The 23,885-nt window shown below is 43.5% G+C and overlaps 1 protein-coding gene across 2 annotated transcripts; it reads left to right on the forward strand.

Annotated features, from left to right (window-relative positions):
* Positions 1-977: 977 nt before the first annotated feature.
* On the forward strand, positions 978-22,790 carry LOC132389195 (gastrula zinc finger protein XlCGF26.1-like). 2 transcript variants are annotated; one of them, XM_059961652.1, is made up of 3 exons: positions 978-1,315; positions 4,158-4,323; positions 19,144-22,790. In XM_059961652.1, exon 3 carries the CDS (start codon positions 19,510-19,512, stop codon positions 21,439-21,441), a length of 1,932 nt encoding a protein of 643 aa, XP_059817635.1. In that variant the 5' UTR covers positions 978-1,315; positions 4,158-4,323; positions 19,144-19,509; the 3' UTR covers positions 21,442-22,790. The 2 variants fall into 2 exon arrangements, with proteins under 2 accessions (XP_059817635.1, XP_059817636.1); XM_059961653.1 differs by lacking the exon at positions 978-1,315 and having other exon boundaries at positions 3,745-4,323.
* The last annotated feature ends 1,095 nt before the right edge of the window (positions 22,791-23,885 follow it).

The following is a 23,885-nucleotide window of genomic DNA, read 5'->3' on the forward strand; positions in this document are numbered from 1 at the left end:
CACACACAGTGTATTAGTCAACAGAAAACCTCTCGTCCCTGCAGTCTTTGTCTCCTGGTAAACTCAACACCCTGACACTGTGGACCATAGACACCCCTTCCTCTCAGAGTCAGGGAATCATTCAGAGAGCTGATCGCTGGGAGGAATTATATTTATTGGTCATTAAAGTTCGCCCAGATTCGTTTGGACGGATTTGATGTGGAGTTCGGGGTGTCACAGTGAAAGGGCCGGACGGCCGATCTCTCTCCGTTGTACAAACATCTTTCCAGGTGAGGCGACACTTCACCTGTGAATCTTCCGGGGACGCCCGTTGTGTCCGCTGCTCCCGATGCGGCCGCCTCTACACTGGTGACACCAGCTCCTCCGCAGTTGTGCGGGGTAGGGTTGTTTTTTTGGGGGGCGGATCGATGTTATTGTTCCGTTTTGTGCGGGAGGGGTGGGTTTTGGGGGTTGATGATCGGGATGCCGTTCTTGTTGATGTGGGGGGTGGGGTGGGAGTTTGATTTTTCTCTCTGAAAGACTTTCATGCTCTTTCTTTGTTTTGTGGTTCTCTGGAGAAAAAAAAAACGCAAGAGTTGTTTATGGATACCTGCTTTGATAATAAACTGTCCTTTGAACTATCCGCTCCCGGCGGGACTTCCCAGTGTCCAAACATTTTCATTCTGATTCCCATTCCCATTCCCGTTCCGACGTGTCAACCCATTGCCTCCTCTTGTGCCAAGTTAAGGCCACCCTCAGGGTCCAGGATCTGCACCTTATATTCCGTCTGGGTAGCTCCTCCCCCTAACCTGATGGCATGAATATCAATTTCTCCTTCCAGTGAACACTCCCCCTCTTCCTCTCTGATGTTTCACGTCCTCTCACGTGCTTATCACTTCCCTCTGGATTCTATTTTCTTCAGCTCTTGAGCTTTCCCATCCACCTGGCTTCAACCTGTCACCATCCCGGCAGGCATTTTCTCGCCCGCCCCGATTTTATTTAGATATTTCCCCCATTCCATCTCAATCTTGAAGGAGGGTTCAGCTGGAAACGTCGACTGTCGACCCTTTTCGATCGATGCTGCCGGGTCTGCTGAGTTCCACCAGCCTTTTGTTTGTGCTGAGCTGGATTTCCTGCATGTGCAGACTTTGTCACGTTTGTGATTTGCCTCTCCGTGTCCCACACGCCTCCGAGCACTGGGGGCGCTGTATGGACCTCCGACCACTGGTGGTCATGTGTACCTCCGACCGCTGGTGGTGCTGCGGAGAACATCCTGATAAACGCATGCGCACTGCCGAAAGCAGCTGTCGTTGGCGGTTCACCGACTCGAGCGGGGGTGAGTGGAGTTTGATCCCGGCGGGTTTGTGTAAATCCGGGCCGGTTGCATTGGGAAAGGGCCGGGCCCGAGCTCTGCTGGACGGCTGGAGCAGGGGTGCAGTGCCAGTCTTTTAGCTGCCAGAGCTGTACGAGGGGTGATTGATAAGTTCGTGGCCTAATGTTATTCAGCTCTTGGTACCTGCACTCTTTGAGTCATTTTGCAGAAAGTTTGAAGTTAATCAGTTTTGTGCTGTTTCCGTTGCAGATAACTGAAAATTGCTAGGTTTTGTAAAATTGACTCCTTTCATCTTAGGCCATGAACTTATCAGTCACCCCTAGTATGTCACACCCAATTTGTGTACCTGCTCCTTTCGTGTACTGGGCAACTTCCTTGTCCCATTCATTTGATGAGCAGGTACCCAAATTGGGGGTGTGTATATGTATGTGTGTATGTGTGTGTGTGTGCGTGTGGAAAGCTGCCGGAGCTGTACGAGGGGTGATTGATAAGTTTATGGCCTATGTTAGGAGGTCTAAAGTTATACAGATCTCGGTACATGTATGTGATGTTCAACTATTTGAGTGATTATGAAAGTTTGAAATTAATCACTTTTGCCATATTTCTGTTTCAGATAATTGAAAATTGCAAGGTTTTCTAAAATCGACTCGTTCCACCTTAGGCCACGAACCTGTCAGTCACCCCTCTATGTCACACCCAATTTGTGTACCTGCTCATTTCATATACTGGGCAACTTCCCTGTCCCATTCATGTGATGAGCAGTTACACAAATTGGGGGGGGGGGTGCTTGTGTGTGTGTGTGTGTATATGAATAGAGCTTTTTATAATGTCAAACACTAAACCAAGGTGAAAGAAATATATATGATTTCCAGAGCTCCACAGAAATACAGTGATAAATAAAACATTAACATGCTTATAACCAATCACTGCATTTCAGTATGTAACTGGTACAATAAAGCATATAACACTTAATTTAATAATAAATCAAATATTGCACAGTTGCATTCACTAATTATCATAAAATATAATGATCAACCAAGTGAAATAAGGTTGTTTGCTTAGAAGCCATAAGGTTGTTAGTGAGAAAAATTTACTTTTGTATTAGTGAGTAATCCACGGACCACCACAGTCACAGCTCCAGGAGTTCACCAAAAGCTATCAAATATCTTATCTTAATGTTATTGGTAGTATTTTCCTCACCAGCCACCAACCCCTCTCCCTAACCCCAGTTTCCTTAAAATTCCCTCTATTTAATATGCGGCCGCTGTTAAATTCCCTGCTTGTTTATTTTTTTACTTATTTTCTAACGGAAGTGCTGGAGTGGTGCTCCGGTGAGGTCCGGAGGTGCTCTGCACCCCTGTTTAGATCCAAGTAACATGGACCCGGGGATCAAGCTCCCCGGGTTTATGAGCTGTTGAGCGAGTATTTCTGGTCTGGGATCTAGTGTTTTTTACAGAGGTGCTGGAGTGGTGCTCCGGTGAGGTCCGGAGGTGCTCTGCACCCCTGTTTAGATCCAAGTAAACTGGACCCGGGGATCAAGCTGCCCCGGTTTATGAGGTGTTGAGCGAGTATTTCTGGTCTGGGATCTAGTGTTTTTTACAGAGGTGCTGGAGTGGTGCTCCGGTGAGCTCCGGAGGTGCTCTGCACCCCTGTTTAGACCCAAGTAAAATGGACCCAGAGATCAAGCTGCCCGGGTTCATGAGGTGTTGAGCGAGTATTTCTGGTCTGGGATCAAATGTTTGCTTCTGGAGTTCCTTTGGAAGCAATGCTGCTAATCTGAGGAGAGAATGAGTTTGTATTCCATCCCTCACAAGGACAGGCTGTGAGTAAATGAGCTGATCTGTGTTTGAACCAGTAGAAATAGACCTGGGGGGTTCAGTGTTCGAACTGTGTTTCGGAATTCCTCCTCGCTGTTACCTGTCAGACAGTAGGAATCAAACAGAAACTCATGTTGCTGGAAATCTGCACTAAAAATAAAAAGTTCTTAATCCATTCTGACAAAAGATTGTGAACCTGAATCGTTAAATTTGTTGCTCTCCCCACAGCAGTTCCTTACCTTTTGAGCGATTCTGGTGATTCCGGTTTCTTTTTATTCCATTCACTCGGGAATGGTTTAAATTTCCTGATGGTCTGTTATACTTGGGAATGTGTTCAGTGCAGTTGTTACTAACAAGTTTCACCTGAATAATCTCAGGGATGATCGGCTTTATGTTTGAGGAGCATTTGATGGTTGTGGACCTGTGCTCAATGGGGTTCAGAGGAACGGTGGGGTTGGTGGAGGGATGTATGGTTAAGTAAACCTACCGAATGCTGGAAAGCCTGGATACAGTGGACATGGAGAGGATGTTTCCATTAGACGGAGAGTCTGTGATCTGACAGCACAGGCTCAGAATAAAGATGCTTACCTTTAAAATTGAGTTGAGAAAAATTTCTTCATCCAAAAGATGACTGAACTGTGGAATTTGTTGCTGCAGAGGTTGGTTGAGGCTGCCATTTGGGTATATTTATGGCAGAGATTAATATACTCATGATTGCTAAGTAGCTTCAGGGTTACAGCTGGAAGGCAGGGATATGGTGTTGGAATAAATCTCAGCCATGGTTGAGTGGTGGAGCAGATTTGATGGATGGAATCACCTAATTCTGTTCCTGCATCTTACATCTTACCATGACAGAACGATGACTCCTTCCTATCCCACATCAGGTTTTGTGACGTGTCAGGGACAATTAGAGATTTGTTCACTGAGTTCATTATATTTGTCTTCAATATTTAGATTTCAGTGAGCAGAAATATTTTGTTGTCCTTTGTATTGTTAACATGCTTCATTATCTTTCATGTTAATGTTAGACCTGCGGTGAGAGATTTATTGGAAGAAAAACCCACAACTGGAAGCAAACCACGACTGAAGACGAGGGAACAGCAGCAAGTGAACCAGCCCGAGGACTGAGAGCACTGACTGGAGAGAAACCCTTCTGACTCAGGATTTCCATTGATTCAGTCAGGAGCAAGTCTGGTGAGTCTCATTTACTCAAACACTGGTCCTTTAGACATTACATACTTATAAAAGGAAGGTAGGGAATAGTTGGAGTGAGCTGAATGTGACCAGAAATACTATCAGACCAGTTGCAATCATTCCAGGTCTGGTAATGTGCTATCAGTATCCCAGCTCTTTAAAGTCTCTCACATTCCCTCAGTGTTTGCTCATTTGAAGAACTTGTATCTTCTGAAGTAGCTTTTGGTCGGTTCTGAGTGTGGAGAGGGAAAGAGGGGTGTTTATATTTACTATCCTGCAAAAGGAGGTAATTGTTTGCAATTACCTGCTGCAGACTCACTGCCCATACCCTGTACATTCTCAACCAGATTATTGACATAGATGACAAGTAGCAATGGGTGTCACCCTGGGGAGCTCCAGGAGGCACGGGCCTTGACTCCAATAAACAGCCTCCCATCATCACCATCTGCTTCCTACCATCGAGCTGTTCCCAGACTCTGGGCTCTGTGACAAACACAATGTTAGTAGAAAGATTAGACTGTGAGTAATATAAAGAGATATTTGTTGCTTCCTGAAAGCTGTCTGATGCAATGGACCTGATCCTCCTTTGCTCACAACATGATCTGCCCTAGGACTCTTCCTCCCGGGTCACACTGTGTCCGATAACCCACATCCCCAACCTCCCTCCACCCTGCCAGTAACCCCACAACTTTCCCACCATTTACCCCACACCCATACACGTAAACAGATCCTCGTTACCGACATCCACTCTCACTGCTTGGGGAACCAGAACTAACTGATCCTACATTCCTGGCCCAGACTGTCCAGCCGTCTGGGTGGGTCCCGGCCCTTTCCCACTGCAATCGCCTTTCGATTTATACAAACTTGAAATCAGATCCTTCCTCATCGCTGCCCAACCAGGCTCAGAACTTGTTAAGGAGCCTCATGTGTGGCACCTTGTCAAAGGTCTGAAAATCCAAGTACACAACATCAACCAATTCTCCTTTGTCTACTCTGCTTATTATTTCTCAAAGCATTCCAACAAATTCATCAGGCAAGATTTTCCCTTGCAGAAACAATGTTCAGTCCAGCCTATTTTATCTTGTGCCTCCAAGTCTCCCAAACTCACATCCTTAACAACATCGACTCCAACATCTTTCTTACCACTCTCAGACTAAGTAGCCTATAGTTTCCTTTCTTCTGCCTCTCTCCCTTCTTGAAGAGTGGAGTGACATTTCTGAAATCTTTATGGGTTGAGCTAAGAAATCGCAGGGGTAAAAGGACCATGATGGCAGTTATCTACAGGCCTCTAAACAGCTGCAGTGATGTGGACTGCAAATTACAACAGGAAATCGGCTGTACCGGATTGGGTATTGTGTAATGAACCAGAGGTGATTTGAGAGATGGAAGTGAAGGTAGTGATAACAACATGATTGTGTTCACTGTGAAATTTGAGAAAGAGAAGCCAAAATCCGATGTGTCGGTATTTCAGTGGAGTAAAGGAAATTACAGTGGCATTGGACAGGAACTGGCCAAGGTTGACTGGAGAGAGACACTAGCGGGAAGGACGGCAGAGCAGCAGTGGCTGGAGTTTATGCGAGAAGTGAGGAAGGTGCAAGACAGATATTTTGCAAAGAAGAAGACATTTTTGAATGGAAAAAGGATGCGTCAGTGGCTGACAAGAGAAGTCAAAGCCAAAGTAAAAGCAAAGCAGAGGGCATATGGTTATGGGGTTCTGCTTCTACAACATGATACAAAACATGGCCAAAGGCTCTGTAGGACACAGACAATAATCAAAATTAATACAATCAGACTTCCGAAATGCAAAAACAACCTCCAGAAGCCCTCGAATATGTTGAAGGGCCAGGGCCACCCCCCTGCCTTACTGGTCCCAAAATTATGTAGCTTACTGCCAACATCTTGAATTTTCTGAATCTCTTGGGTTATGTGTTTAGACAAGTCAGTAATATTGGAAGATCTATCATGGATTTAAGAACAGCATTCATTACCTGTGATAGCACAGGTCCCTCCTTTTTCTGCTAATATAAAGTCATGGACCACCCGATTCTGTCGCACTGTTTGGCGAATTTGGGTGTGGTTCCATGCCGCTGCCCTGTTCTTTCTCCCGGCAGCCAGGGGTAGGCGCTATTTCCACAAAGCCAATAAGTTCCATTTAGTGGTTCAGGGGTATCATTAGTTTGACTGTTGGTACAGTTACTACTTCCCACTTGATAGGGTGAACTCTCATTCTGGTTACACCAGCAAGTTGTACTAGTGTTACGTATTCAGGCAACAATAAATATATGAGTTTGGCAAGGGTTTCTTATAACAAACAACTCGTTTATTAAGCACAGAAAACAAACCCCCCCAAAAGTAAACAAACACTACCGTAACCGGAAACAGCTGCTGTGCGGCAGCCCAAACAGTTCTTAAAGTGATATTGCAAAAACAGTTCTTTAAAGTGGTATTGCCAAAAGTTCGATATGCTCACAGTCCATTTAAAAGGAGAGACTTTATAAGACGATTTAAATTCTCTTTCACGTCGCTTGGCTTCGATCCCCGACGTCGAACTTCCCATGAAGAATTTACGAAACGAAACGGCTTAAAGGCACTGACCTTTCCTTCTTCACTACCTTCAATCCTTTCTGGTAAAACCCAGGGATTAACACGAAGATAGTCAACAAAATCCTTCCGTATAAGGATCAAACAAACGTTGAAACCCGTTTCACCGTAGAAAGCGATTCTCCTCGACCTTTAACTCTCGAACTTCGATCTTCACTCTCCACTGTCTCTAGCAGAATCGTAAAGAACCTGTTGGCAATGACCTTTTAAACTTTAGGCATTAGATAAAAGCTTCATCCTTTAACTAAACTGCGTCATCACCTAAAACACGCAGTGGCATGAAGTCAACTTGGCAAATCCAGCCACGAACTGCCCCTCCTCACAGGGTGGGGTCTTCCTTTTATAACCTGTAAAAAAAAAACCTGTCAAATGATCTCTACTGGCGGGAAAATTATGTCATTCCACCATCACAAGACCATACCTCAAGTCCAGTATAGCTTCAACCCCAGTCATGTGACAAGGGTACCACTGTCATGTGTCACGAGCACTTAACACTAGCCACTGCTGGAGACGTAACTCCTACCCCCGGCCATAGCTTGGAGAGGTCTTGTGGAGGAGGTCTACGACTCCAACACTCAAAGCAACACCATCCCCAGTCTCGCCTTCCAGACCTGGATATGGTGCAATTGACAATGCTACCATTACGGCTATCAGAAAACACCAGAACTGAATTGACTGCGCTAGTATTCAGGGGCACCACTGACATAGTCTTACCCTGTTGGAGAATTCTGGCACATACCCAACATGCTCCCCGCTCAACTTGCTTAGCATAAGTGTGGTAGAGGGACAGGAAACTGTTAAACTGGGGGCCTCCCAAGACAGGGGCAGGTTCCCTTAGGGTCATTAAAATCAGCATTAACCAGTACATTATTCAGTCTTATCAGTTCTGCCAGTAACTTGTTTACAGTCCGTTCGATGTATCCGCCGGAGCTGCCCTTACACCATCACTGCAGGAGGTGTTGTCAGTAGCACTTGGTACAGTCCTCTCCAGTTCAGTCCCAACTTCTTATCATCCCAGTTCTTGAGCAGGACAATTCTCTAGGCTGGATGGTGGAGTAGTCACCTGTAGTTTGGGGTTCATCCTCTCGATAGGCTTGTCGTACCTGTGAATGCAAGCTTTGGAGAGTGTTAGTTAATTTCCATAAGTATTTTCCCATCTCCTCCCCCAAGGTATGCATATCCAATGTTGCAGGTAAGCTCTCAGGGAGGAGCGGCAGACAAGGTCGGGGTCCCCATGGGGTTCTCATGGGCTTCCCATAGATGATTTCTGCCAGTGATAGCCCTGTCTAACTTGATAGCGTGATTCTCATCTGGAATAGGACTAAGGGTAAAACCTTCAATCAGGTCAATCCAGTTTCTTGTGTAAGTTTTGCCAACTTATCTTTCAAAGTACCATTGGTTCGTTCCAATGTCGCTGCGTTCAGATGATGGGTGCAGTGGAACTGCTGTTTTATAGCAAGTTCTTTACAGATTTCCTCATTTATTTTGGCCCATTGTCCGAACTTATCATTTCTGAAAGTCCATAGTGTTACGTATTCAGGCAACAATATATATATGAGTTCAGCAAGGGATTATATAACAAACAAAACTTTTATTAAACACTGAAAACAAACCCCCCAAAAGTAAACAAACTTGATGAGTTTGTATCTCCTTAGGTAATCCAAAATAAGTGAAGAATTTTATAATTCTTATAATTTATATTTTTCAATTTGTCATTGTTTTAGCTTTTATATTGGTAAGTGGTGTGTCTAAGTGGCTAAGTGGTACTGGCTAAGTGGCTTATATTGGCTAAGTGGTACTGCCTCTGGAAACCTAGACAAAGTACACATAATAGTCAACAAATACTGATAACCAGATTTTGTCTTTGGTAATGGACCAACACAATCTATAATAACTTAAGAAAATGGTTCACCAAGTGCTGGAATAGGTTGTAATGGAGCTCCTGGTGTAACCTGATTTGGTTTACCCACAATTTGACAAGTATGGCACATTTTGCAAAACATCGCCACATCTTTTCTTAGACCAGGCCAGTAAAAATGTTTTAAAATGTTGTCCACAGTTTTCCTTACCCCTTGATGTCCACCTAAAGGCACACTATGAGCTAAAGTCAAAATCTCATTTCAATAATCTTTCGGTACAACTACCTGGTAAACAACATTCCAATTCTCACTTGCAGGAATTGTAGGTGATCTCCACTTCCTCATCAACCCCCCTTTTTCCAAGTAATATCCTAATGGCACCTTCTCAATTTCACTACCTAGTAAAGCTTGCTCTCTTAATTTTATAATCTCAGAGTCTCTATTCTGCTCTGCTATCATCTCCTTCCGAGACAGAGATAAATCTTCATAGTCAGACTTCCCCCAAGAATCTTGATCAATCAACGAAGATAAGAAAGTCTCTGACACATCCGCAAAACTCGAATCCTAAGTTGAACAGTCCTGAGTAACAACCTCATTTTGCACGTCAATCTTTTTAGCCATAGCTCTAGTCACAATACAGGAAGAATCTGTGTTGGAATTCAACTCTGGTTCCTCTTACTCCATTGTCAAATGCACTTCAGGAAAAACTTGTCCACCTGCCAAGTCATTACCTAACAATAAAGAAATACCCTTCACAGGTAAGCTATGCTGTAATCGTACTTTAACAAATCCTGTAACGAACCCTGACTTTAAATTTACTTTATGTAAATGTACAGGCATAAAATCACTCCCAACCTCTTATGTAATTTACCTCACCAGTATCAGACTCTTTAAACTTAAACACACTGTCTAACATCAGTGATTGAGAAGCTCCAGTATCCCTAAGGATTCTTATTGGCACCAGAGTAGATCCTTCTTTCAAAGATACAAAAGCTTCAGTTATAAAATGATCATATCCCTTCCTAACTTGGTCAGCCTGTAACAAAACCTCATTTGTGTTTATCAAACCCTGTAACTTTACAGGTGCTTCAGTATGTTGCACACAAGCATCTGGAACTGCTTCCTTCTCTTTCTTTTTCAAGCTGAAACAGTTAGCTATGACATGGCCAGGCTTCTTACACTAGTTACAAATAAAACCAAACTGACTTTCTGGTGTTCCAGAAACAAACTGGTTTTCCTTCCTCCTTACCTTTCTCATTAACTTCTGATTTAATTTCTGATTTACCTTGAGTCTCCATGTTATTTTTCCTCTTAAAAATTAAGCCCTGAGGAAATTTATTCGTATGGATTAAAACATACTCATCAGCTAATCTAGTACAGTCTTGCAATTTATCAGTATCCCTCTCATTTAAGTAGGTCCTTACTTCAACGGGAATGCTTCTTTTAAATTCCTCCATTAAAAACAGCTCTCTCAATTTATCATAGTCCCCATTTACATTTATAGAAGAAACCCATCTCTCAAAACACATAGCTTTATCGTAGGCAAATTCCACATAGGTTTTATCCCCAGACTTTTTCAGAGTTCTGAATCTTTCCCTATAAGCTTCTGGGACTAATTCATATGCTTTTAGAATATGCATTTTCACAATATCATAATCAAGTTCTTGTGCAGCAGTTAAAGCTGTGTAAACTTGTTGTGCTTTGCCTTTAATTACACTCTGTAACAACACTGACCGTTTATCTTTCGGCCACTCTGACATCCGAGCAATAGTTTCAAAATGTTGAAAATATCTCTCCACTTCTGTTTCACTAAATGGAGGGACCAATTTAATTTCTTGACTAGCAACAAATGGTTTTCTAGAAGCAGAAGACTGTTTCCCAGACCTTAATTCCTCCATTGCATATGCAAATGCTCTCTGCTTTTGTTCAGCCTCTAATTTACAACGCTCTAACATCATTTGTTCGATTTGTAACTGCATCTCCAGAGCACTTATTGGAAACGACTCTAAAATAGATACATCAAAAACACCCGAATCCACATAGTGTGACGCGATTTTTCTCTGTATGACAGCCATAGATGTAGTCGTCAAAATACTTTTAAGTTGCAATCTACGAGCTATCTCAGAGACCTCAGTTTTTTTTGCCTTCACTAAGAACCCCGCGACTGGCGAAACCAGAAACTCATCAATATTCATTGTTGCCGAATACCACTCACAAGCCAATCAAACAAAAGAATCTAGTATTCTCCTTTTCCAAAACACCGATTCAAAAGTTAGCAACCATCTAAACTCAAACGATCCAATTCGGACGCAGCCCCCATATTTATGTTACGTATTCAGGCAACAATAAATATATGAGTTAGGCAACGGATTATATAACAAACAACACTTTTATTAAACACTGTAAACAAACCCCCCAAAAGTAAACAAACACTAACGTAACCGGAAACAGCTGCTGTGCGGCAGCTTAAACAGTTCTTAAAGCGATGTTGCAAAAACAGTTCTTTAAAGTAGTATTGCCAAAAGTTCAGAAATGCTCACAGTCCAATTAAAAGGAGAGACTTTATCAGACGATTTAAATTCTCTTTCACGTTGTTCTGCTTCGATCCCCGACGTCAAACTTTTCCCACAAAGAGTTTACGAAATGAAACGGCTTAAAGGCACTGACCTTTCCTTTATCACAATCTTCTGCTATCTAGCAGAGATTAACACGAGAACAGTCAACGAATTCCTTCCAAATAAGGATTAAATAAGGTCGAACCTGTTTCACCGTCGAAATAGATTCTCCTCGATCTTTAACTCCCGAACTCCGATCCTCACTCTCCACTGATTCTCAGCTAGTAGTATTGTAAAGAAACAGCTGGCAATGACCTTTTAAACTTTAGGCATTAGATAAAAACTTCATCCTTCAACTAAACTGCGTCATCACATTAAATCACGCAGTGGCATGAAGTCAACTTGGCAAATCCAGCCATGAACTGCCCCTCCTCACAGGGTGGGGTCTTCCTTTTATAACCTGTTAATAAAAAAAACCTGTCACATGATCTCTACTGGCGGGAAAATGACATCACTCCACCGTCACAAGACCATTACCTCCAGTATAGCTTCAACCCCAGTCACGTGACAAGGGTACCACTGTCATGGCACAAGTATATAACAATAGCGAGGAGTTATTTCTTTTAGCAATATGTTCACAACAGTCATAGTGGTATCATTAGTTGTAGGAACAGCTTCAATCCATCTGCTAAATGCATCTACTATCACTGAGCAACACCTATAACAATGTACTCAGGTGATTCTATAAACTGAAGTTACAAGCAAGGAAAAGGTCCACCAGGCAAGGGGGTAGTTCCCGAACCACAAGGCATCCCCTTTCCAGCATCTGTTTTTTTTTTACAATTTAAGCATGCTTTGGCTGGTTTTTCAGCTGCTCTCTGGAAGTCAAGATTGTAATAATGTATTAACCATTCCCTCCTTGCACAAGCGTGTACAATTATGTACATAATCTATCAAAATAGGTACGAACACAGAGGGAACACGGAGCTGTCCCGCAGGGGTCACCCATAAATTGGTCTGAGGTTCCAGGTGGAAACCCATTTGGGACCATAGTTTGCGCTCTCCTTCAGGGGGGTCCCCCTGTTAGTTACGTATTTCCCCCATGTCTGGCATACCCGTGCTTAGATTTTGACTAATAGGAGCTTGCTGGGTTCCCCAGGGGACTAAAAGTGTGAGATTCAAGGCTGTCTGTTTGGCCGCTGCATCAGCCCGAACATTACCCTGGAACATCTCATCAAACTCCCCAGTATGGGCTGCACATTTAATAATAGTGAAAACTCGAGGTAGCTGTAGTTGTTTACAAAGGTAGCATTACTAATGGGGTGGCCAGAGGATGTCAGGAATCCCTAAAGCCCCGTAGTCAGTTCCTAACGGGAGTCCATGTAAAAGTCCGCACTTCAGTTTGTTGCTAGGACACAGGCAGGAGTCAGAGCAAACAGCTCAGCTTTCTGGGCAGAGACAGCTGATTCAAAAGAGGCCTGCTCAATTACAATGGCATGCAAAAGCTTGGTTACCCCGGTCAAAATTTCTGTTACTGTTAAACGAGTAAAAGTTGAACTGATTTCCAAAAGACGTAAGTTAAAGATCACACATTTTAAGCAAGGAATTTATTTTTTTTAATTTCCATCTTTTACAGTTCCAAAATAACAAAAAAGGCAAAGGGCCTGAAGCAAAAGTTTGGGCACCCTCCATTGTCAACACCTAGTAACACCCCCTTTTGGCAAGTATCACAGCTTGTAAATGCTTTTTGTAGCCAGCTAATGGTCTTTCAATTCTTGTTTGGGGCAGTTTTGCCCATTCTTCCTTGTAAAAGGCTTCTAGTTCTGTGAGACTCTTGAGCCATCTTGCATGCACTGCTCTTTTGAGGTCTATCCCCCGATTCTCAATGATGTTTAGGTTGGGGAACTGTGAGGGCCATGGCAAAACCTTCAGCTTGCACCTATTGAGGTTGTCCATTGTGGATTTTGAGTTATGTGTAGGATCATTATCCTGTTGTAGAAGCCATCCTCTTTTCATCTTTGGCTTTTTTACAGACAGTGTGATGTTTGCTTCCAGAATTTGCTGGTATTTAATTGAATAAATTCTTTCCTCTACCAGGAAATGTTCCCTGTGTCACTGGCTGCAACACAAGCTAAAAGCATGATCGATCCACCCCCGTGCTTAACAGATGGAGAGGTATTCTTCTCATGAAATTCTGCACCCTTTTTTCCCCAAAGATATCTTTGCTCATTGCCATTAAAGAGTTCTATTTTAACTTCATCAGTCCAGAGGACTTGTTTCCAAAATGCATCAGACTTGTTTAGATGTTCTTTGAAACTTCTGAATTGAACTCTGGGCTCTTTGGCTTTCACCCAGGGCAAACCCAGACAGTGATATAGGGAAGCATCAGTTCTGTCTGTCGCCAAAGGAAATCCAGAACTATAGGGAGAAATGCGCTGACCTCTTTTCCTTTAACCTCTCCAATCACCGTGACTGGGAACTTCTGTCCCTCGAGGGGTGCATAATATTGGCTTTCCTCAGTTGAGCACCCTGGAGGGTCATAGATTCTGCAGGCTTAGGTTTGCTTTGATGTACTTTAGTGATGTATGCAGGTTGCTGGAGAGCCCTTTCCAAGGGTTGAATAATCCGGTCTGTCTGTTCATTCTCATTATGGTTTCCCAACTGTAACTCCAGGTAGCTTTGGTATCTCAGTTCTGCCTTCCGTTTCCGCCCCTCATCAGCTGAGAGAATCATGCAGCAGAGCGAATAAATCTTGCGGAGTCGCATTATGCACTCAGCATCAAATTCACTGTCCTCAAACAGGGTCGGTATGCCAGTCATATGTTTGGTATCCCTTGTTTCACTTATCAGTTAGAACTTCATACTGATGTTCCTATGTAGGCCGGCCTTGATTTGCTTACGTTGTTTTCCCTACTCTCGTTTTCGGTGCCCATCCACCCATTCATGCTCCGCTTTCAGCCTCTCCCAACCTTTGGTGTTCCTTCTGCAGTGCATACCTCGATCCCTTTGTCACATGCATTATTCCTCAAACTTGCTAATAATGTACTGTTCCACTTTTCATCTGCCTTATCCTTCCATTCCCTTTTCAGTAATTTCCACTTCTTTCCACAGTTCTTTTTCCATATCAAATTTACTGCTTGTTCTCATGAGGTAATATCCCAGGCTCCCCCCCAGTGGCCAGATTTTGTTCCCCAATTTCTTATTCAATGCTGCACTCAACATTCGCAAATCTTTTCCCTTGTCTGGAAAACTCTCACACATATTGTGTTGGGCTGCTGTTGTCCCACCCATATCACTCGACTGCAATTGACCCATGTTCTTTACCCAGCACAAAGCCTTCTGTTCAATTAACAAGCAGATAAATTTACATGGCTGGCACCTCCTGTTAAATTGATAAATTTATTTGGGACCACCTCCTGCCCACTTACTAAAATTTACCCGGCCCATCTGCCTCCTCAGTAAAATTTTGCCCACCTTATACAAGTCTCCCAACAGATTCTTTCCCGATTCCGTCAAGGTATGCGATCAGCTTGGGCGAGGGACCGTACCTCGAAAGGAACTAACGGAGAATGACAAAATACCTATTGGGCGCCCGGTCAGTCTCCGCAGTCCCCAGAGTGGTCCAGCCACTTACTCAGCCCGTCTGCTTGGCACTCCCTATATTGGGATCCTGTTCGTGACACCAAATGTTAAAGTTGAATCTGAATAAAACATGAGAGACCAGCTATCATCACCACAGTTTATTGCGCATTCTCCTGTAGGAGTTGGAGACCCAGTTGTCAAAGGGAAGGCACGTAAGCAGTCAGGTTACAGTCATGTATTTATACATACTAAGCCCCATACATTACTATTTGTAAGATGTTATTTGAACTGGTATGCTCATCAAGTCTGTTGGTGCAAAACTTAATTACTTAGATAAGAGAGTTCATTAAATGAAGGTTTTAATTGCAGATGCACGTGCTGTTCTGTCCTTATCAGTTATTCCCTTTGCAAGGCCCTGACTTAGTTACAGACAGATGTTCATTCCTGTCCTTTTCAGTGAGTCCTCCTCCCTTTACTCAAATAAGGGTACAATGTATCAACTAACGAGGGTATAATGTATAATGTTATCAGCTCTCAGTGTGTCTCTCTGTAAGCCAGAGAGAAAATGGGAATGTGTCTGCCTTAGTTAACCGCTGAAGACAGAGTTCTCTTAAGTTCAAAAATTCCTATTCAGTCCCAATTATTCTTTTAGCCAGAGGTTACAAAGGATCAAAATGATTTTGTTATATATCCTCAATTCCTCAGGAGTGCTCAGGGGAAATACCCATGTTACCTGTAGTTATTGTGGCGATGCAGTAGTTGCTGGAGAATTTACAAGTGCGAAGAAGTGTAGTGATATTTGGAAATCTGACATTTTAAAGTGTAATTTAGCAAGCAAATCGCATATGGACAAAGTGCAAAAGCCCTGGTGAGAAAAGTTTTCAATACCCGTTACAAGTCTACTACATAGGTTGTGTGAGAGTGCAGATGAACTTGATCTAACTCAGAGATCAAAGTGTTTATGGACAATGCTTTGCAAGCTGTTAAAATGAATACCTCTCTATATGAAATGCACTGTGCACATGTTGTCACTGGGTAAAAAAATGCACATTACGAGATTTATGTGTCCACTGGTCATTACAAGTTAGAGGGGGACATTGGTGGGAAGGTGGGGAGTCCTCCAGTGTCCTTGATGCCCTCACCTACAAGATGTGCATCCTACTGCAGCTTGTAACCATGCACTTTAAGGAGTTGGAACTTGAAATGGATGAATTCTGGACCATCCAGGAGTTAGAGGGGGTGATAGCTATGACATGAAGTGAGGTGAGTTATACCCAAGGTACAGGACACCAGAAACTGGGTGAAAGTGAGGAAAGGGATGAGGTTAAACATCCCTCACATAATACTCCTGTGACCATCCCACACAACAACAGGTGGACCACTTTAGAAACTGTTGGGGATTATTAGCAGAGGAAAGTCAAAGGGGTGATATGGGATTCGTTAGTTAGGGGAACAGAACAAGAAGGAATGAATATCCTCGTGGTAAGGCTTTCTAATGATAGTGTGGGGGGAGGGGTGATGTGATTAAAGTAATTTGTCGGGGGAACGGTAACCAGAATGACAGAACAGATAGTGGAGAGGGTTAATTGAATTGAATTTATTACATACATTCTGCATCTACATGAGTATTAAAAATCTTCAATTTACGTCTCTGTCTAAATGTGTCAATTATAGTAATATATAACAAATAGTATGTAGATAGGGCAGTCAATATGACATAGAAATCAATTAATCAGTCTGATGTCCTGGTGGAAGATGTTCTCCCGGAGCCCGTTGGTCCTTTTATTGTGGTACCGTTTCCGGGATGGTCGCAGCAGGATCAGTTTGTGGTTGTGGTGAATTGGGTCCTCATTATCCTTCGGGCCCTTTTAACACACCTGACTCTGCAAATGTCCTGAATAGTGGGAAGTTCACATCTAGAGATGTGCTAGGCTATGCGCACCCCTCTCTGTAGGTTCTTGCAATTAAGGAAAGTGCAGTTGACCAGGCAGTCATTCAGCCAGTCAGGATGCTCTCATTTGTGTTCCTGTAGAAAGGTCTAAGGATTTGGGTCCCCATCCCAAACTTCAACCGTCTGAGGTGAAAGAGGTACTGTTGTATTTTTATCACAACACTGCTAGTATATACAGACCATGTCAGATCCTTGGTGACCCTCTCAACCCCAGATCCATTGATGCCAATAGGGGTTAGCCTGTCCCCATTCCTTTTGTCATCCACAATTAGCTCCTTTGGGTTTGTGACAATGATTGAGAGGTTGTTTTCTTGACACCAGTCAGATGTTGTTCAGACAAAAGACAGAGTCAGCAATCAAATGGTTGAGCATGGTGCGATGAATGTGCTGAGCTGTGTATATCACAATGCAAGAAGCATCGTAGGAAAGCCAGATGAGCTCAGGACAGGGAAATATGATATTGTAGCCATTACTGGGACTTGGTTACACCCAACAGTCTGAGGGATTTAGAGGAACAAACTTGTAGGGAGATGGCAGACCATGCCAAGAAACAAAGGTTGATTCAGTTGGTGATTTTAACTTCCCAGATATTGACTGGGATTCCCATACTGTGAAAGGACTAGAAGGGGCAGAGTTTGTCAAATGTGCCCTTAATCAGGACGTAGAATTCCTGACGTAAATTGTGCAATAAGCTGTTAGGAAATGACCCAGGGCTGTTAACAGGGATTAGTGATCATAATGCCATGAAATTGAAAGTAAATATTGGAAAAAGAGTTCTGGACCATGGGTTGAGAATCTAAACTGGGGAAAGGTCAATTTTGATGGTATCAGAAAGGATCTGACAAGTGTGGTTTGGGACAGCCTGTGTTCTGGCAAAGGAGTAGTTGTAAGTGGGAGGCCTTCAGAAGTGAAATTTTAAGGGTGTGGGGTTTTTATGTGCCTGTCAAAATAAAAGCTGAAAGGTAACTGGTGCAGGGAACCTTGGTTCTCAAGAGATATTGAGGCCCCGGATATTTTGTTCCTCTAAATGCCTCAGACTGTTGGGTGCTGCCAAGACTCATTAACGATGACTCATTAATCATCATTCCAATTCCTGAGCTCATCTGACATTTTTTTTAGTCGTCTTCTGTTGGTTCCTAAAAGCTTCCCAATAGTTTTTGCTCTTTTGTTTGCCTTCTGGTTGGCTTCTCATTTCAGCCATTGTTGTGTCCTCCTGCCTTTCCAATGCTTCCACTTCTTTCGTAAGTATCGATCATTCAACTCCCGAGTTGCTGCCAGAAACTTCAGCCATTGCTGTTCCATTGTCACTCCAACTTGTTTTCCCTTTGAAGCAAGTTAGCCCTGCTTCTCCATCACAGAAACATGGAAAAGTTCAGCACAGAAACAGGCTATTTGGCCCATATAGTCAATGCCAAAAAAACATTTAAGCTGTCTAATACATCTACCTGCACCGGGACCATTGCCCTCCATACCCCTACCATCCAGGCTCCCATCCAAACCTCTTTTAAATGGTGAAACCGAGCTCACATTCATCACTTGTGCTGGCATCGCATTCCACACTCTCGCGACCATTTCAGTGAAGGGCTTTTCCACATATTCCTGTCAAATTTTCACCTTCCCCACTGACCCATGAACTCTGGTTGTCATCCCACCCAACCTCAGTGGAAAGAGCTGCTGGCATTTAACCTATCGTTTTCCTCATAGTTTTGTAGACTTCTAATAAATCCTCAAAGCAATGTATAATTTCCTTGTTTATGTTTAGAGACTTTTTTTAGGTGGATAAGATGATGAGGGGCATTGATCGTGTGGATAGTCAGAGGTTTCTTTCCCAGGGTTGAAATGGCTAACACAAGGGGGCATAGTTTTAAGGTGCTTTGAAGTAGATACCGAGGGGATGTCAGGGGTAAGTTTTTTTACACAGAAAATGGTGGGTGCGTAGAGAGTATTTCAGTTCCTGTGGGACCAGGCAATGAGCACCGATGCGGCTCATTGGGAACAGGGAATAAAACCAATGGAGAGAGACAACTGAGCCAGATCACAGGTTGGAAATGGCAGAACTGCCCCTATGTTATAGATTCTGGAAGAGCATCAGAGAGTTTGATGATCATTCCAGATACCAGCACTGTGCCCAGTTAGAAGATGATTTCTCTCTCCAACTTGGATTGAACTTTACTGTAAAAGTGTGATGTCAGCTCACACCTTGCCAACTCAAGTGATCTCATCTGAAATGTTGTCCCACACCCATTGATCGATTTTGTAAATCTTTTTACAGGTTAAATATGACAAGGAATTTGTCTACGGGAATCTCGAACACAACACGCCAGTTTTGCTGTCTCTGTCCAGATATTTAGGAAGAGGAGCAAGGGATTCACTCGATCATCAGAACAACTGGCGTGCCGGTCATTTTACACGGGGGGAATGCATTCATCTGCTCAGACAGTGGGAACGGATTCACTCGGTCATTTCAACTGAAGGTACATCAGCAAGTTCACACCGGACAAGGCCATTCACCTGTTGTAAGTGTGAGAAGGGATCTAGTCAGTTATCCCACTTGTGGACACACCAGTCAGTTCACACTGGGCAGAGGCTGGTCATTTGCTGAGTTTGTGGGGAATGAATCACTCGATCAACTAACCGAATGGCACACCAGTCAGTTCACACTAGAGAGAGGCCATTCACCTGCTCAGACTGTGGGAAGGGATTCACTTCATTGTCCCAACTGAAGGTACATCAGCGAGTTCACACCGGGGAGAGGCCATTCTCCTGCTCAGACTGTGGGAAGGGATTCACTTGCTCATCTAAACTAAAGGAACATCAGAGAGTTCACACTGGAGAGAGGCCGTTCACCTGCCTAGACTGTGGGAAGGGATTCACTTGCTCATCTGAATTGAAGGGACATCAGCGAGCTCATACTGGAGAGAGGCCATTCACATGCTCAGACTGTGGGAAGGGATTCACTCGACCATCCCACCTACAGCTGCACAGGTCTGTTCACACTGGGGAGCGGCCGTTCACCTGCTCAGACTGTGGGAAGGGATTCACTTGCTCATCTAAACTGAAGGAACACCAGCGAGTTCACACTGGGGAGAGGCCATTCACCTGCTCAGACTGTGGGAAGGGATTCACTTCTTCGTCCCAACTGAAGATACATCAGCGTGTTCACACTGGACAGAGGCCATTCACCTGCTCAGTGTGTGGGAAGGGATTCACTAAATCATCTCACCTACTTAGCCACCAGTCAGTTCACACTGGTGAGTGGCCGTTCGCCTGCTCAGACTGTGGAAAGGGATTCACTCAGTCATCTAAACTGAAGGAACATCAGAGAGTTCACACTGGGGAGTGGCCGTTCACCTGCTCAGAATGTGGGAAGGGATTCATTAAATCATCTCACCTACAGTTGCACAGGTCTGTTCACACCGGGGCGAGGCCGTTCACCTGCTCAGACTGTGGGAAGGGATTCACTTGCTCATCTAAACTGAAGATACATCAGCAAGTTCACACTGGGGAGAGGCCATTCACCTGCTCAGTGTGTGGGAAGGGGTTCACTCAGTCATCTGAACTGAAGGTACATCGGCGAGTTCACACTGGGGAGAGGCCATTCACCTGCTCAGACTGTGGGAAGGGATTCACTAAATCATCTCACGTACTGAGACACCAGTCAGTTCATACTGGCGAGCGGCCGTTCACCTGCTCAGACCGTGGGAGGGGATTCACTTGTTCATCTCAACTGAAGGTACATCAGCAAGTTCACACTGAGGAGAGGACATTCACCTGCTCAGTGTCTGGGAAGGGATTCACTCAGTCATCCCAACTGAAGGTACATCAGCGAGTTCACACTGGAGAGAGGCCATTCACCTGCTCAGACTGTGGGAAGGGATTCACTTGCTCATCTAAATTGAAGGAACATCAGAGAGTTCACACTGGAGAGAGGCCGTTCACCTGCTCGGACTGTGGGAAGGGATTCACTTCTTCATCCCAACTGAAGGTACATCAGCGAGTTCACACTGGGGAGAGGCCGTTCACCTGCTCGGACTGTGGGAAGGGATTCACACAGTCATCTCAACTGAAAGTACATCAGCGAGTTCACACTGGAGAGAGGCCGTTCACCTGCTCAGTGTGTGGGAAGGGATTCACTAAATCATCTCACCTACTGAGGCACCAGTCAGTTCACACTGGCGAGCGGCCGTTCACTTGCTCAGACTGTGGGAAGGGATTCACTTGCTCATCCGACCTGAGGGTACATCAGCGAGTTCACACTGGGGAGAGGCCGTTCACCTGCTCAGTGTGTGGGAAGGGATTCTCTCAGTCATCTGAACTGAAGGTACATCAGCGAGTTCACAGTGGGGAGAGGCCATTCACCTGCTCAGTCTGTGGGAAGGGATTCATTAAATCATCTCACCTACTGAGACACCAGTCAATTCACACTGGCGAGCGGCCGTTCACCTGCTCAGACTGTGGGAAGGGATTCACTTGCTCATCGAAACTGAAGGTACATCAGCGAGTTCACACTGGGGGAGGCCGTTCACCTGCTCAGACTGTGGGAAGGGATTCACTTGTTCATCCCAACTGAAGGTACATCAGCGAGTTCACACTGGGAGAGGCCGTTTACCTGCTCAGTGTGTGGGAAGGGATTGACTCAGTCATCTCATCTACAGACACACAGGCAAGTTCACACAGGAGAGAGGCTGATCAGCTGCTGAGACTTTGGGAAGTAATTCTGTCAGCAAAATCAACCAAATGTGTATCATTGAGTTCACAGTGGGGAGAGGCCGTTCACCTGCTGTGAATGTGGGGAGCGATTCACTCAGGTCATTTAACCTTATGTAACTCTTGCTTCAGCTAGCAACTTAATATAGGGGGTGATAGCCCCTGAGCTTGGCCAAACCTAAGAAATCTTGTTTGTGTGAATGCTGCATGATGTGTCCCCTGTTACAAATCAGTACCCCAAAAATAACAAGTGCTACACAATATGCGATTAAACAATTGAGCTATTGAATTCTTACTTTGAGTATAGGATTAGTAAAGGAAACAATAAAAGTAAAATTGCCCTTTCTCTCCATTCGTGTCTTCTCATCTCTCCCTGGCAAAAGACCGTGAAAATCTACCTTCCAGACTCACAGGAAAGAACAATATCTTTCTCATTGGATAGCTAGGCACTCCAAAACCCTGTTATTTCTAGTCATAAGCTAAACATCGCTGCTGCAGAGAAACCATTAGCTCTGCAGTGAAACATAACAGAGAGACCATTACATTAGCAATGAAATCTCACAGCATTTTACACTTGTGACACACTACCGGGTTCACACAGGGGAGAAAGTTTCAATAAGCTGCATGCTGGATATTTGTCTATCACTGTTGCTAAAGCTATTTTGAGAGTGACTATCAGTGCTGAACTCTACAATTATTGCTGCTGCTCACCGCATCCAGTTCTGGGCATGGGAGGAGTTTCTTCTACTGCATATTCACCTTCAATGGGACTGGAGTTTAATATTGACTGGGGTGGAGTGTGGCCAGTGAAGAACTGGAGCTTTGAAGCTTTGGCTCAAGTCGTTTTGGCAGATGGATTGTGCAATCAAGTCAATCAAGATTTGAATAGCTCCTGGAGGCTGCGCTTGTCTGTGAATGGAGTAACATCAGTTTCTGAGCTGCTCCTAATTTTGTCCCTTTCCGCCTAGTTTAAACCGAATTTAATATCTTCATTTGCAGATTCTTGAAGGGGAACAATGTGTCTTTGAGGAGTGGGAAGTACTTGTCTGAACCTAGTGATAAAGGCAACGGGAAAGGAAAGATGCAACAGGAAGGATCTGATGAAATGCCATTGTGGGCTGAAGATATGGCTTGGAAACAGTTCACTTAAAGACTAACTTGAAAAGAATGGTAATGAAATGATGTCATTTCTGGGAAAACTTAATGATCTGGAAGCACAAGTCACTACACACAAAGAGGAATTGAAGATAATTAAGCAAAAATTGCTTGGAAGTAAAATAAAGTAAAACTCGTTTGGAAAGATATCGAAATAAGATTATAGACCTGGAAACTAGGTCTCACCGAAGGAATATACAAATTGTTGGGCTGCAAGAAGGAGTTGAAAATGGAGATTTAACTGCTTACATTGGTAAGCTTTTTCATACCTTATTTCCTTCTATATTATCACAGCCGGCAACTACAGAAAAAACACACAGAACACTTCGAGATCTCAAGATCCAAATAAACCAAGGGCTGTTCTGGTTTGTTCTCAATATTTTAAGATTGAAGGTCAAATAATGTGACAGGCAAGAAAAGAGAGTTTTTAGATTTGAGACATCTGAGCTCGGTTTTTATGAAGATTTTTCTAAGGAGGTAATGGAACAAAGATTAAAATTTACTCTGGTAATGAAACAGGGATATGATAAGAAATTGTTTCCTTCCTTGCGTAACCCAATGAGGATTAAAGTTCTTCCTCCTAATTCTCCTCCTCGTACATTTTGTGATCCTAAAGTTGCACTGGCATTTGTTTAAACTATACCTGCTTCGACTGCCGATTGAACTGTCTGGCACATTATCTGCATAATAGCATTTCGGAAAGAAGATTTATGAAGGCTACTTGGACACTTCATTGAGAGATTATTAAAAGAAGATTAGGGGACTTGTTTATTACTGCAGATCATTGTTTTTTTCGGTAAGAAGATTTATGGTTCAAGTATGACTGTTTAAATGGTTATTTGGACATTCGACGAAGAAAAAGCACATAAAAGGACTTACTCCTTTAACCTAATATCTGGTTTGATACTTTTTGTGTTTTTTTTTTAATTAACTAACTGGTAGTTTTTCCTACTAATGGGGATATTTCCTTTTCTTATATATACTTAGTGGAGGTTTCAATTATTTGTATAATATTTAGTTTTAAAGATTGTGTTGATCTCTTATTCTGTTATTAAACACTATGCTTGGTTTCTCTAGGTAATATGTTTCACATTTTAATAACTGCTTATTTTTAAAATTCTTTTCAATATATTAGTATTTTGTTATATAATG

This window comes from Hypanus sabinus, unplaced genomic scaffold, assembly GCF_030144855.1.
Source record: "Hypanus sabinus isolate sHypSab1 unplaced genomic scaffold, sHypSab1.hap1 scaffold_497, whole genome shotgun sequence".
In the NCBI taxonomy this organism is placed as follows: domain Eukaryota; kingdom Metazoa; phylum Chordata; class Chondrichthyes; order Myliobatiformes; family Dasyatidae; genus Hypanus; species Hypanus sabinus.

Bases quoted from the DNA above. Each gene is read 5' to 3' on its own strand.
- LOC132389195 (XM_059961652.1), top strand. From the start codon at position 19,510: ATGGCACACCAGTCAGTTCACACTAGAGAGAGGCCATTCACCTGCTCA.